Genomic DNA, 12,448 nt, shown 5'->3' with positions numbered 1-12,448 from the left:
TACAAAGGTTACTCTGTTGTCAGGGGCAACACGTATGCATTCTTCCTCTTCATGAGCATAGTATCAGTGTGCGCATACCAATGGCTTAGTAGCATTGTGTCTGTGTGATAGCAACATTTGTTCTCTTTTACACATTTGATATCACGACTTTTACTAGACTTTTTATATCGCAGGAACTCTTTGGTCCAACTGTACATTTGTGGGTTAACTAAAAACTCTCCCTTTACTTGTATATCATCATAGTCATCATAGTTTCTTACAAAATGTTAACTAATAACTGATTTATAGAATGTAAAGAAATTATAGAAAAGAAGTCTCTGTGCTATGATTTTTTTTTTTTATGATTCTTATAATAATCAAAAAGGTGTGGACACTGTAAATAAGAGATTGATTGTGCTACACATATTGTAATCATATAGTAGCCTATATTGCTTTGTGCCCTTTAACACCTCAGGGCAATGGCATTCTGTCCTTGCTTCCCAGCGCTCAGGCCATGTATAGCTCCAGTGCTCGTGGAAAAACACATGCACGCTCACAACAACACACCCTCACACACTGAAACGGCTCTCGGATATAAATATCGCCGCTTGTTTAGGTCTTTGCAACCAGGAGTGAGACCCGTCCGACGTCAGCATAAGAACTGTGCACTGGCAAAGTCTTGCAGGATTCTCTCTCACTTCTGCTTCCTAGTCAGAGTGACAGATCTTGGTCGAAGCAGACTGCCATTTTTTTAGGAAGTGCGTGGAGACTTCCTCTTCCACAGATCCTGATTGTAGCTTGTCATTCCTTTTTGCTTTTAAATAGCCTAAACATTTAAAAACTTCAGGTTGATCTTTTGATCTTTGGTTTTAACATTTATTTAGGGGACCATATTTATGAGCTATATGAATGATCAGTCTCTCCGGACCTGAGCGTCTGCATCATTGAAGCTTTTGTGGTCTTAAGTGCAGTTTGATTTTCTCCAAGTGACGAAGTTTTAAAGTTCCTCCCCAGGGTCTGTGAAAAATGCAGGACTTCTGGGGAGATGTTGTGAATTTGAGGACCACCAGAGGAGCTACGATATTCTCGGTATGTTTTTCTTTGACTCACTGTATCTGACCTAATGCAGTTTTTTTTTGAGCTTGGCATATAACTCAGATTCTGCGTAGCTCATCAAATATGCTTTGGCTTGGTGTTTGCTCTGTGGGTTCTGTTTCAAAATATTGCCTTGAGAACACAGTATAGTGTGTTTAGTAGAGCTGCACGATTAATTGTTAAAAGATCACAATCTCATTCCTTACTGACATTTCGCCTGTCTATTAAACATCTAATCTGCGTCGGCGCTGCCGATGAGCTAGAGACAGCAGTTGTCAAACCGCTTCACAAGCGGTCTTCGCCCACAGGATCGTTATTTCTGTGTTACAAAGAAAGTGTCACAAAACTGGGATAAAAGTTTATAACTCAAATACAAACACTGAAGTCTTCGGAAGCAATCAAAATCGAGAATTGAATCATTCATTCAGGAGATTTGTTCAAAACAATTCTGATTCATCAAGTAATGAAAACAAGTGAAGTCTTTGAGTGAGTCATTGAATCATTCATTCAAGCCGATATTTTAAAACAGTTCGTTCAGATTCATTAAACAGTTAAAAATAGACCGCAGCAATTAACATTTTGTCAGAACCTATAGTAAATTACATGTTATTTTGTTTAGTTGTCTGTTCAGAATCGTGGGAGGATCGTGATCTCTATTTGAAATATATTTTTTTTTTATCCAAAATCGTGTTTAGTTTGACATTTAATTTAGGCCTACATGAGATTGAAATTTGGTGGCATTCTGATGAAAAAGGGCAAAGCGTGTCACTGGTCTCAAGACACCTTGCCTATCACGTGTTGTTATGGTAAATTCTAAGTCCACATTGTACCCTTTGCTGCGTTTTGCCCTTTGGGATGATATCTGATGCCATGGCACTCAGGAATGCTTGGCTCGGCCCGTGCTGAGACAGAGCCACCTTGGGTTTTTTATACAAGGGTCTGTACTGGAATGTACAGGAAGAAAACACACATATCACAGCATAATATAGTCTAGCAAACTTTGATACACTTTGATTCCAGTAATATCAATGTGTATCCCCATAAATGTGTCAGAAATGTGTTTTGTGTGTGTATAAACCACGTTCCATAGGCTAAAATCTATGAATACTGCGCGCGCATTTGTACCAATCCAATGTCATAGTTTTGGGGTCTAAACGCTCTATCACTTGCCAAATGCATACATCAAACAGTGCTAATATAATCTTGTCCCCGCTATAATGTCAATAAATTTACAAGTCATATCAGGCATCAGTAATTATAAATGTAGAGGTGAGATGATTGTTTAGACCAGAGGTCCGGACATTTGGTACCGGGCCGCACAGAAAGAATATATAACTTAACGTATTTTCCGGACTATAAATCGCCCCGGAGTATATGTCGCATCAGTCAAAAAATGCGTGATGAAGAAGAAAAAACATATATAGCCTAAGTTGCACTGGACTATAAGTCGCATTTATTTAGAAATGTATTTCACACAAAAAAAAAAAAAACAGTTATGGACAGGACAGTTCTCCGTTACAGACGTGAGTGCTCTGAAAGCGGCACTAAAAGACTGCTTTAAAACTTTCACAGAGACCTCAAACAGAAAGCAGAAAGCACAAAGCCTGTCTTTAAATTTAATTAAATTTTGTATTAGGCTAATTGTATCTTAATTTTAATCAATGTTTCATCAACCAATTGCCTGGATTTAATAAATAAGAAGTAAATATATTAGAAAATAGATCATCATTCACGACATGGAGGCGCCGGCGCATGAACTGGAGCTGGTCTCATAAATTAACCGAAACTCATTGATAAGGTAGCCTACTTGCCTCACAGACCTGAGACATAGAAAGCTTGAAATGTCTAATTTTAAACAGAACAATTCAAAACGAAAGAAAACTGACTGTTCTCTGCTTATGTAGGCTAATTCGTATGAAATGTGCATTTCTCTCTGGGGCGTTCACTACTGCGAAGATCGCGAGTCAGCATCGTCAACTTCAACTTGTCAACTTGGGGGGGTTTAAATCGCTAATTTAAAGGCAAACGTTTTTCCATAGGAATGAACTTAAAACGCTCACTCCGTTCTGCTCGCTCTGCGCCCGTGGACACGTGCGGCCGTGCGCAATTTAGTTTCACTTTCAAATTAGCGCCAATTCGCCAATTCGGGGCAGATTGCTTGAATGGTGAGTTCATTAGCCTATTATTCTTAATGAAAAACACAACAACAAAACAGTGCAATGACAAATTCGCTTAAATAAACGCTTTTACATTTCACTTTGACATCAAATATTCCGCAGTCGCCTTATCAGTCAGCTCCTCGCTCTTGTGATGAATGAAATCTGACTCCTGCTGCTGATCTCGTTCGGCTCACGATTTACTAAGCAGACAGTTTAATAGTTTAATAAGCGTTCAGTTTAATAGTGTCTGTTGTCTAACTGAACTAAATGATTTTATATAAAAAAAAAATCAAATCGGTGGGTAGCGGTGCCGCGGTGGTCAAGTGATTTAACCGGTGTTGCTTCTGTCGTAGCAAGCCTACTGTACATTATTGAAAATCTAACCCTAACCCTTTTCTGAGAACTGTTCTGCTGGTATTTTAAGGTAACCTCATTGATGATTCAGGACATGTGGCAGCCCTGGCACTATTGGCTTTCTCACATTGGGATGGCCAACGTATCATGCAATTGTTGGTTGGTTATGGCAGAATTTATTTTTACGTTGTGCTCTTTTGAATGAGCTCAGAAAAATATGCCCTGAAATAGTTTCGAGGTAAGAATAGCTGTGAATGTGACCATAGTTACATCATCCTTGTCATGCAGCTGCCCAGAGGACGTAGTTGTGTCTATTGTTTATTTAAAGTTCTAATGTGCAGGTTGATTAGTAAGGTTGATTCATTTATTCTTAGATTTTAGTTTAGATATGTTTAATGTGCAATATATTGCACATTAAACATATCTAAACTAAAATCTAAGAATAAATGAATTAGAGGTCGACCGATATGGTTTTTTTCAGGCCGATGCCGATGCCGATCTTTTGAAATCCGGGTCGGCCGATGGCCGATAAATGCTGCCGATTTATTTTGGCCGATATTTGGCCGATTATGTGCTTGTTTTTAACCTCTATTTGAAAGATAAAATGTAACACAAATAATTACTTAAGATAGACAAGATTTCTCAACAAAAACATTTATTGAACACTTTACCAATCTGCACTTGTACAAAAGACAAAAAGAACTTGAGATATGTTTGGTAATTGTACCTGAATGGATTGAAAATTAATTTGCTACATTTCAGATAAATATATTTGTTTTCCTTAACATTTGAATTAACAGTAACTTAAACACTTTGCAATTTGAATGATGTCCTGATAAACAAAATGACGGAGTATGTTTTTATGTTTCCACTGTTCGATCGCGCCCGCGCCCGCGCCTCACACACACACACACGCGCGCGCGTTTGCACACAAATATAAGTAAACACTTTGCGACTTTAAACACACGCGACTTTTCGATCTCGATCGTGCCTCTCTCTCTCTCACACACACACACACACACACACACACACACACACACACACACAACGCATTGCAATCTTTACATCGCAGCCGGAGCTAAAGCGGAGTTACAGATTAGGTGTCCCTAAAGAACCCGCGTATCTAACAGTAGTTCCACATTACTTTGCACGCGAGTTTTATTTATTTTTATAGCGTGTATTCTCCGTGGAAATTTATACACCGAACCGTGACGCCTGTTCCGTTTCGGTTCAATACGAAAACATGTACCGTTCCACCCCTAGTCTACAGTGAAATACAGTCACACATTACACTACTGTTTGGCCAGCATTTTAACCGTGTTTAATCCAGCTACTAGCTAACGGAATGTTAAAGTTAACTGCTGACTAGTGTCAAGTGCAGCGAAGCGATGTTTCTGTTATTCTAACGTCCGTTTTCAGAGCATCCAAGAGAAGCACAGGCATAACAGTAGCACTGATATGAAGCACAGAAATGCGCGTTGATATTCGGTCCGGTAAATAACGGTCGTTTAGGCACCAGTGCCGTATTAGCACTGGGTCTGTCTGTAGCTACCCAACCCTAGCAAAGCAAGTCCTTCACTAGCATATAGTTGGTCTCTTTTTTTTATTACTTATTTCTCTGCATTGAGTGACAACCCTCTCAAATATAAGACACACAAACAGAACAAATAAAAGTCTCAGATTCACTGTCTGTAAATTCTTGCTTACTTATTGTGACATGATCGCAACCCTTCTGCTGTGCTAATGCAACCTCAACTACGCTATCAATTTCAAAGTAGCCGAACGTCATGTCGCCTATTCATGTTTTTTCTCTAAGTTGGCAGTAACATATCAAAAGTTTTTAATTAAATATAAAGGAGTTTTCTCCAAGGAACTTAGCTCCTTCCTTAGGCACTGGATGAGGTCTGCTCACTCTGCTGGAGAATGACTCTAGGCGCAGCATGCGTCGAACGCGTGTTCCACAACAACAACACTAGGCTGCCCACAGATGCGCCTGCCTAATAATCGGCTTGATACACTTGGATATTGGCCGATGCCGATTATGTTAAAAATGCAAAAAATCGGCCGATCAATCGGCCGACCGATGAATCGGTCGACCTCTAAAATGAATCAACCTTACTAATCAACCTGCACATTAGAACTTTAAATAAACAATAATATATAACAATATAATATATCAAATTATATTTATAATATATATTTAAGTGATGTCACAGAAAAGGAAGAGGTTACTTTGTTTTCTCACAGACCTATGCAGCGTTCTGTCTGGAGACTTGGCAAGTGCAGCAGCAATGGTTGGGAATTGTGGGAATTGGGGATATTATCTGGGGAATTGAAACAAATATGCAGTAGAGGGACTCATGCATAGTCCTGAGAATACCCTGGGTCCCATCTGGAAAAATGTCACATAATCACCATCTCCAACACACCAGCTCCTTCTACAGCGACCACCAAAATGTTCTCATAGACATGCGGGGATCTCTTGGGAAATTCTAGTTTCTAGTGTGCACTCTTGTGTCCCCCAAGCATACTTTAGGATCCTTTCTAGGCTGCAAGTGGAACATTTTTCTAATTTCACGATAATCGTTGTGCCTGTAAATTGCGGCTTTGTCCTGATAATAGAGAAAATGGAGTTAACTTGGTTTTGGCCCAATTTAAGCTCATTGTCTTTGTATAAAAGTGAGTGGGCAGCACGTAACAATTCTAGCCACTCGTTTACATGGTCACCAAATGTGACTCAACCTTTTAAACCGATGTGGTTGGAAAATATTGTGCAGTAGACGTATTATAGACTGGAAGTGGACGTGCAGCATGCATTTAAAGAAGTTTAGTCTAAGCCTGGACTTAGACAAAATGATACTTAGTTGAAGCGTCCTGTGTCCTAGTCCCTCATGATGGAGCATCGATAAGCAAGGGTGGAGAAACCATTATCATTTTTGGGGACATATCCCCATCACTTTTTAGGAGACAATAATTATTTTTCAAAGGCTAATGCCTTAATGTGTTCCCACCACTTTTCAGATCTTCCCTGCTTCCCTGCACAAAAGACAGGTGCCAACTGACAGCAGCTGTTAGTTGATAATATGGTCTTAAAGCACGTCTTATTTTAGAGACGTGTTATTATGGCCACAGGTTAAAACCTTCTTTTTTTTTTTTTTTTACTTTCTGATGAAATTGTTAGTGGTGACTGATGCCAATACATCATATTTTGATATTTAAGTGTTCAATTACTGATGAGCAGAACCATTTTGGATACAATAAGAACATGATCATTAGACTGCAGCATCAAAATCAAATGCATATTATGAATAATTGAATAAACTTATTATTATTATTTATGCAATTTATGAGATGTTTGTGTGTACATGTATGTATATATAATGTGTGTGTGTGTGTGTATATATATGTGTATATATATAGTTATATACTGTATTTAGTTACAGTACATGACAAAGTTAATATTTTAGGTTAGGAGTTTTTTCCAATCGCAAAATCTTAGTATGAGCAATAGTAATTGTGATAGTTGCTTTAGCCACTAATTAGCTTAATTTCTTGTGGACATGCCATGCGTATTTCAGTTTTTAGTTACTATGTTCTTTTTGCTTTGGTTCATGTGACGCAAAATGAACTCTAGTTGTTTATTTTGTGACCTATTTCCTTCAGTTTTGTGCCAAGGAGAGCATTGTCAAAAACAATAGTCTTCAGTCCAATTACGTTATAAACTCTTAACTATTGCACAATTCTCAGTTACAATAACTGGAATGGCTGCCCTTCGTGTTGCCATGGATTGATTGTTGACTCTGTTGTTACACACATTCATCCACCTTTATCTCTCTCTATTCAGGGCAATGATGAGGAAGCTGTTGTTGATCAGGGAAAAACCAGCTCTACCATCCACACAAACTTTGAAAAAGAGGAGCTTGAAAGTAAGTCACTCCCTCCTTTCACATAACCCCCCTCCTTTATTTTCTCCTCAAAATCATATGCTTTGTTTATCCTCAAGCATACCATCTGGTCTTTTGGCACATGGGAGTAATCTACAGTGAATAATATCTGCGATTCTTTCACAGTTGTTACTTTTGGGAGTGTTTTAAAGCACAATGATTAAAACCATCAACACCCCTCAACCTCATTTCACTCTTTGGCTGAGTTCAATGAGGTTTTTGACCTTAAACGTGTCTTAAACCGCCCCACCCCCCCCTTCCCCTCTGAAGGCTTTCTCATGGGCCAACGGCATGTTTCCAGGTGATCTGATCCTGCTATCAGCCTTCTGCGTGTGTTCTGGAAGCTTGTACATGTTGGAAAGGAGGCACTAGGTGTTTGATAACAGCACTTTGTCAGATCGTGAGTAAGGCAAGGAATGTCTAGAACTCTCAGGAACTCAGTCTTAAAGTGACTCGTACATAGTGTGAGGGAACATATGACCTACATCTGGCTCTTACAATTATGGCATTCATAGTCTGGGAATTGATTCCCTTACTATGACGCCAGTGAATGAAACAAAGCTGTAAGTAGTGGCGGACCGATATGTACTGAGATATATATGCATTAATAATCCAATTCAAGATTGAAAAACATGTTTATAAAAACTGATTATATACATAAACAGACCAATTTAATGTTGACAAATGTTTTCTTTGTTATCATTAAATTTGATTATTTATGTATTATTATTATTATTTATATGTTTAGGTATTAAATTAAATGTTAGGTATTATTTATGTATTTATGCATTTACATTACAGTTCAAAAGTTTGGGTTCGTAAGATTTTTTTCATGTTTTTGAAAGAAGTCTCTTATGCTCACCAAAGCGGCATTTCTTTGACTAAAATACAGTAAAAACAGTCATATTTTGAAATATTAATTTTAAATGAATCGTTTCTATTTTAATACATTTTAAAATATAATTTATTCCTTTTAAAAGTAGCATGTATGGGCTGTGCCTCGCTGGCCCCCCGCTCTCTTTAAAAGCATTACGATGGATTAGACAATTGCTCAAGATCTAATTAATTAAACTGGGCCTGCTCGGGTCACGCATTTGTGCCCTCCAGCATTAACTGCACTCTCTATTTCTTATGTAAAACACCATCTTGCACTGAACATTCCTGTTTGTTCTCTTTCACTTTCTTGTTGAGAGCCAATGTAGCTTTTAAGGGAAGTAACAGGAAATCCTTTGCATATTATTCAGTGTAATGATTTTAAAAAGCATATTTCTTGCATTTCTTATGTAGCCGATTCAAGTTCTTTAACACAATGTTTAATCTGCTCTTTTCCATACAGTGAAAGTAAATGGTAACCTCAGCTGTCAGCAAGATTTTCAAGCCAATATTTTAGAAATATTTTCAATATTTCTATGAAATGATTCTCTACACAAAGCTATTATGCGGCTGCAGAAAAACTGGAATATAGTGCATAAATCATATAGACTACTTTCATTGTCCTTTTTGGCGCTTGATAACTGCAGTTCCCATTTACATTCATTGTATGGAAAAGAGCATGATCATTCTGCCTAACATACTTTTGCACTCAGGTTTGGAGTGACATGAGGATGAGTAAATGAATACAGACTCTTTTTTTTTTAATTTATTTATTTATTTTATTTTTTATATTGCTTTAATTTATAGACCTCAAACAGGATTCTTTTGTTATCTTTGTTCATGCTGTTCTGCCAGACACATGTAATGATGTAATCGTAACAGACGTAGGTCAATGATTCATGTCATTTTGGTGCCAATTTTAGCTCTTCAGCTTCATGCTCTTTGATATCTTTATCATTTTCTGTGCTTTCCCTGCCGACTGAGTGCCTTGGCTGATTATTGTAATTAGTAAGGACCAGGATGGGTTTTCACAGGCGTGCAGCTCTGCACAGGGCTGTTGTTTTGTAGCTGGTGTTTAGGGGAGTGTCGAGATAATGTGGGAGGAAGGTTTAGTATTGGTCGTCCCACCTCCACCCCCCTTTCCATATTGCTTGCCGTTGAATGTGTTGCTTTGTATCCACACCGTGGATCTACATCTAAATAGGGCACTGTTTTGCATGTAATCTGACTAAAACCATCTAATTGACCTTAGAGGCTTAATTTAGATTTAATGATGTGCTTTGGAGACCTTTGACCCAGTGTGTATGGAAGTCAGTGACTCTGTTTACTTCAAGTTGGGGAGTACATGCTTTAAAGGATTGATGCACATGAGATAAGTGATTTGCAGTGCCTCTATGTGTCTGAAAAATTTGCAAGATGTTTTCCTGAGCTGTTGTGGCTGACAAAGTGTGTAATCGAGTTTCAGCCTCCCATGCATTCTCCGCATAGACAAGCATGTGAAACTGGTGTAGACACAGCAGGCGTTTGCACAGACCACACATGTTCACACACTACCCACCCTGACACTGAGCGCTCCCTGCACAAAACCGGGCTGAATGAAGTTAGGTTCAAATTGCTTGTTTTTTAATTCCTTTTCTTTTTGACATCTTTCTTGTGACGCATGCAGCTTCTGCTTCCCAGAAATCTGCCTTCAACACAAAAACTCAAGCATGGGTGGCAGACTTAACTTTTAAGCTTTCCTTAAAGCACGCCAGAGACAGTTAAGATGTTATTTATGTCTTTTTTTTAAAAGCACACCGGGTTTCTTGCATAGTTTGTTCACAGTGTCATATTGAGTTTAGGAGGGTTGCTCTGCAGACGTTTGGGATATTTGTACTGGAACATCGGAGCATTTGTCTCATTTTACTCAAGGGGTTTGGTTTTAAAAATACCGGCCTCCATGAAGAGTTTTCTTGGTGGATATACAGGTACCGTATTGGTTATCCACCGATATAAGAGTTTTTTCTCTGTATTGAATGATATGGGATATTTAATTGTGGATGTTTATTCCCCCTATTTTCACATTTAGATTATTTTGGGCATAACTAACCCTAAACCAAACCCTAATCGTAAATCTATAGTAAATACATGTAATTAATTAATTAATATTACTCAGTACTTATTTGAGAAAGAACAATGTAACTATGTCACCTTAAAATAACATGTAATCAAAGTTTATGTTTTGAGAACAATTATAATTTAATAACACTTTTAAATGTAATATTTAACAAATCTCAAAATGAATATCCAGTTTTCATACTGTATATTAGACTATTGTGATGCTTAAATTTGCTTGTAGCATTTCAAATTCTATATTGAAGTTTTAGGGTTTTATTTTTAAGTGCTAATATAAACCTGTGCTTATTATTAGTGGATGGAGTCCATGTGTTTTGGGTAGATCTTGTGCAGCATTGTGCATTTGTTTGCAATTTGTCAGGAACATTTTTGTTTTTGCGCATTGAAATGTGGTTCAGGAAGTGCTTACTTCTGAGATAGGCAATTCAGACAATGAATAATTCAGTTTGTGTGTCTGGAACATTGTTTGTACATTGTATTTGGTGTCTTCCTTTTCTTGTCCTTTTAAGGACTTTAAAAGGGACTCCTCTCACATGCAGTACAGGACAGGTGGATAAAGTCTTTCTCTTTATAGGTCACAGGGCAGTTTATGTGGGTGTACATGTACCTTTAGGAAGACAAAGCAGACGTAGACATCGGCATCGTGGTCATAAGCACCATCGGAAAAGGAAGGACAGAGGGTCTGAGCGAGAGGACGGGAGAGAATCACCAACGTACGGTAAGAGTAACAGTCTAGAATGTCTCAGTGCGGCTAGTTTAAATGAAGGAATGGTAATAATTTCCTGTTTATTCCTGTCTATTTTGTCTAAGTATCTTGACTCATTGGCATTGGTCTCTCTCACTCATGGCTGCAGACACTCCCTCACAGAGGGTCCAGTTTATCCTCGGCACTGAGGATGATGATGAGGAGCACATTCCTCATGACCTCTTCACTGAGCTCGACGAGCTGTCCTTCCGTGACGGAAATGCTTACGAGTGGAAAGAGACAGCCAGGTGAGGACACAAAATGAAGCCTGAGAGTGCATGTGTGTATTGGGTGTTCTTGTGTGTACTGGTTTATTGTAAACTACTATAATACATATATAAATAAATATAAATATATATATATATATATATATATATATATAAAAATGATTAATTAGCTGATAATTATAGTGATTTAACACTGACTAAATTAAATAAATATATAGTTATTAAATGCATCATGGAATGTTGCAATAAATAAATAAGTGCAATGAAATGTAAGCATAAATAAATAAATAAGGCATGAAATACACTTTTAGACTAATTTATTGATTGAAACATTTAATTATGCATTGTTATTTTGTGATTATTTGATGTGTTTTATATTGCCTGCTTCATTTTATTTCAATGTGTATTTCATTTCGTAATTCATTAAGTTTTACATTTTAAGGTGTATTTCAGGTGGTTTCATCATGTTACATAAATAGAAAGTACAATAAAATGTAGGAACAAATATATAAGGCATGAAATACATTTTTTTTATTTTTTTTATTGCAACATTTAATTTCATTATATATTTATTTAATTTAGTCACTAGAAATTATTTGCATTGGCTGATTAACAGATCAAAAGTGTACCAGTTCCAAAATGTTGTCAATGGATAATGAGCTTTTTAATATTTTTTTTTTTTAGCAAATTGGATATGAATATGATCTAAAACAGGGGTTTTCAAACTTTTTGTGTGTGTGGACCACTATTTGTAATCAAGAATTTTCGCGGACCACCTCATAATACACATAATAAAATATGTCTGCACACAGTCCTACCTGAATTAATCCGCACCTCTAAATAGGCTTACTAGCACTGAAACTATCACATCAGTACAACAGGCTTGTTAAAAGAAAGTTTACTGCACACAACGGCTGCCACATATTTAATTTATTTATCTACTCAAGCGCCCGAGGG

General features: G+C 37.4%; 1 protein-coding gene across 5 annotated transcripts in view; it reads left to right on the top strand.

The window, feature by feature from the left end:
- slc4a7 (solute carrier family 4 member 7) overlaps positions 1 to 12,448 on the top strand; it is a 48,108-nt gene that overhangs the window by 6,627 nt on the left and 29,033 nt on the right. For 3 of the 5 annotated variants that reach the window (XM_084384973.1, XM_084384971.1, XM_084384974.1), the window contains exons 1-4: positions 551 to 1,068; positions 7,432 to 7,513; positions 11,094 to 11,237; positions 11,374 to 11,512. In XM_084384973.1, the coding sequence (XP_084241099.1) occupies positions 1,006 to 1,068; positions 7,432 to 7,513; positions 11,094 to 11,237; positions 11,374 to 11,512 (428 nt within the window). In that variant the 5' untranslated portion in view covers positions 551 to 1,005. Of the gene's footprint in view, positions 1 to 550; positions 1,069 to 7,431; positions 7,514 to 11,093; positions 11,238 to 11,373; positions 11,513 to 12,448 lie in introns of those variants that run through there. The other 2 variants (XM_084384972.1, XM_084384970.1) reach the window with 1 other exon arrangement.

The sequence above is a fragment of the Rutilus rutilus genome, assembly GCF_951802725.1.
Source record: "Rutilus rutilus genome assembly, chromosome: 17".
NCBI lineage: Eukaryota > Metazoa > Chordata > Actinopteri > Cypriniformes > Leuciscidae > Rutilus > Rutilus rutilus.
Note: the sequence above shows the minus strand (reverse complement) of the source record. Positions and strands in the feature narration are given on the sequence as shown.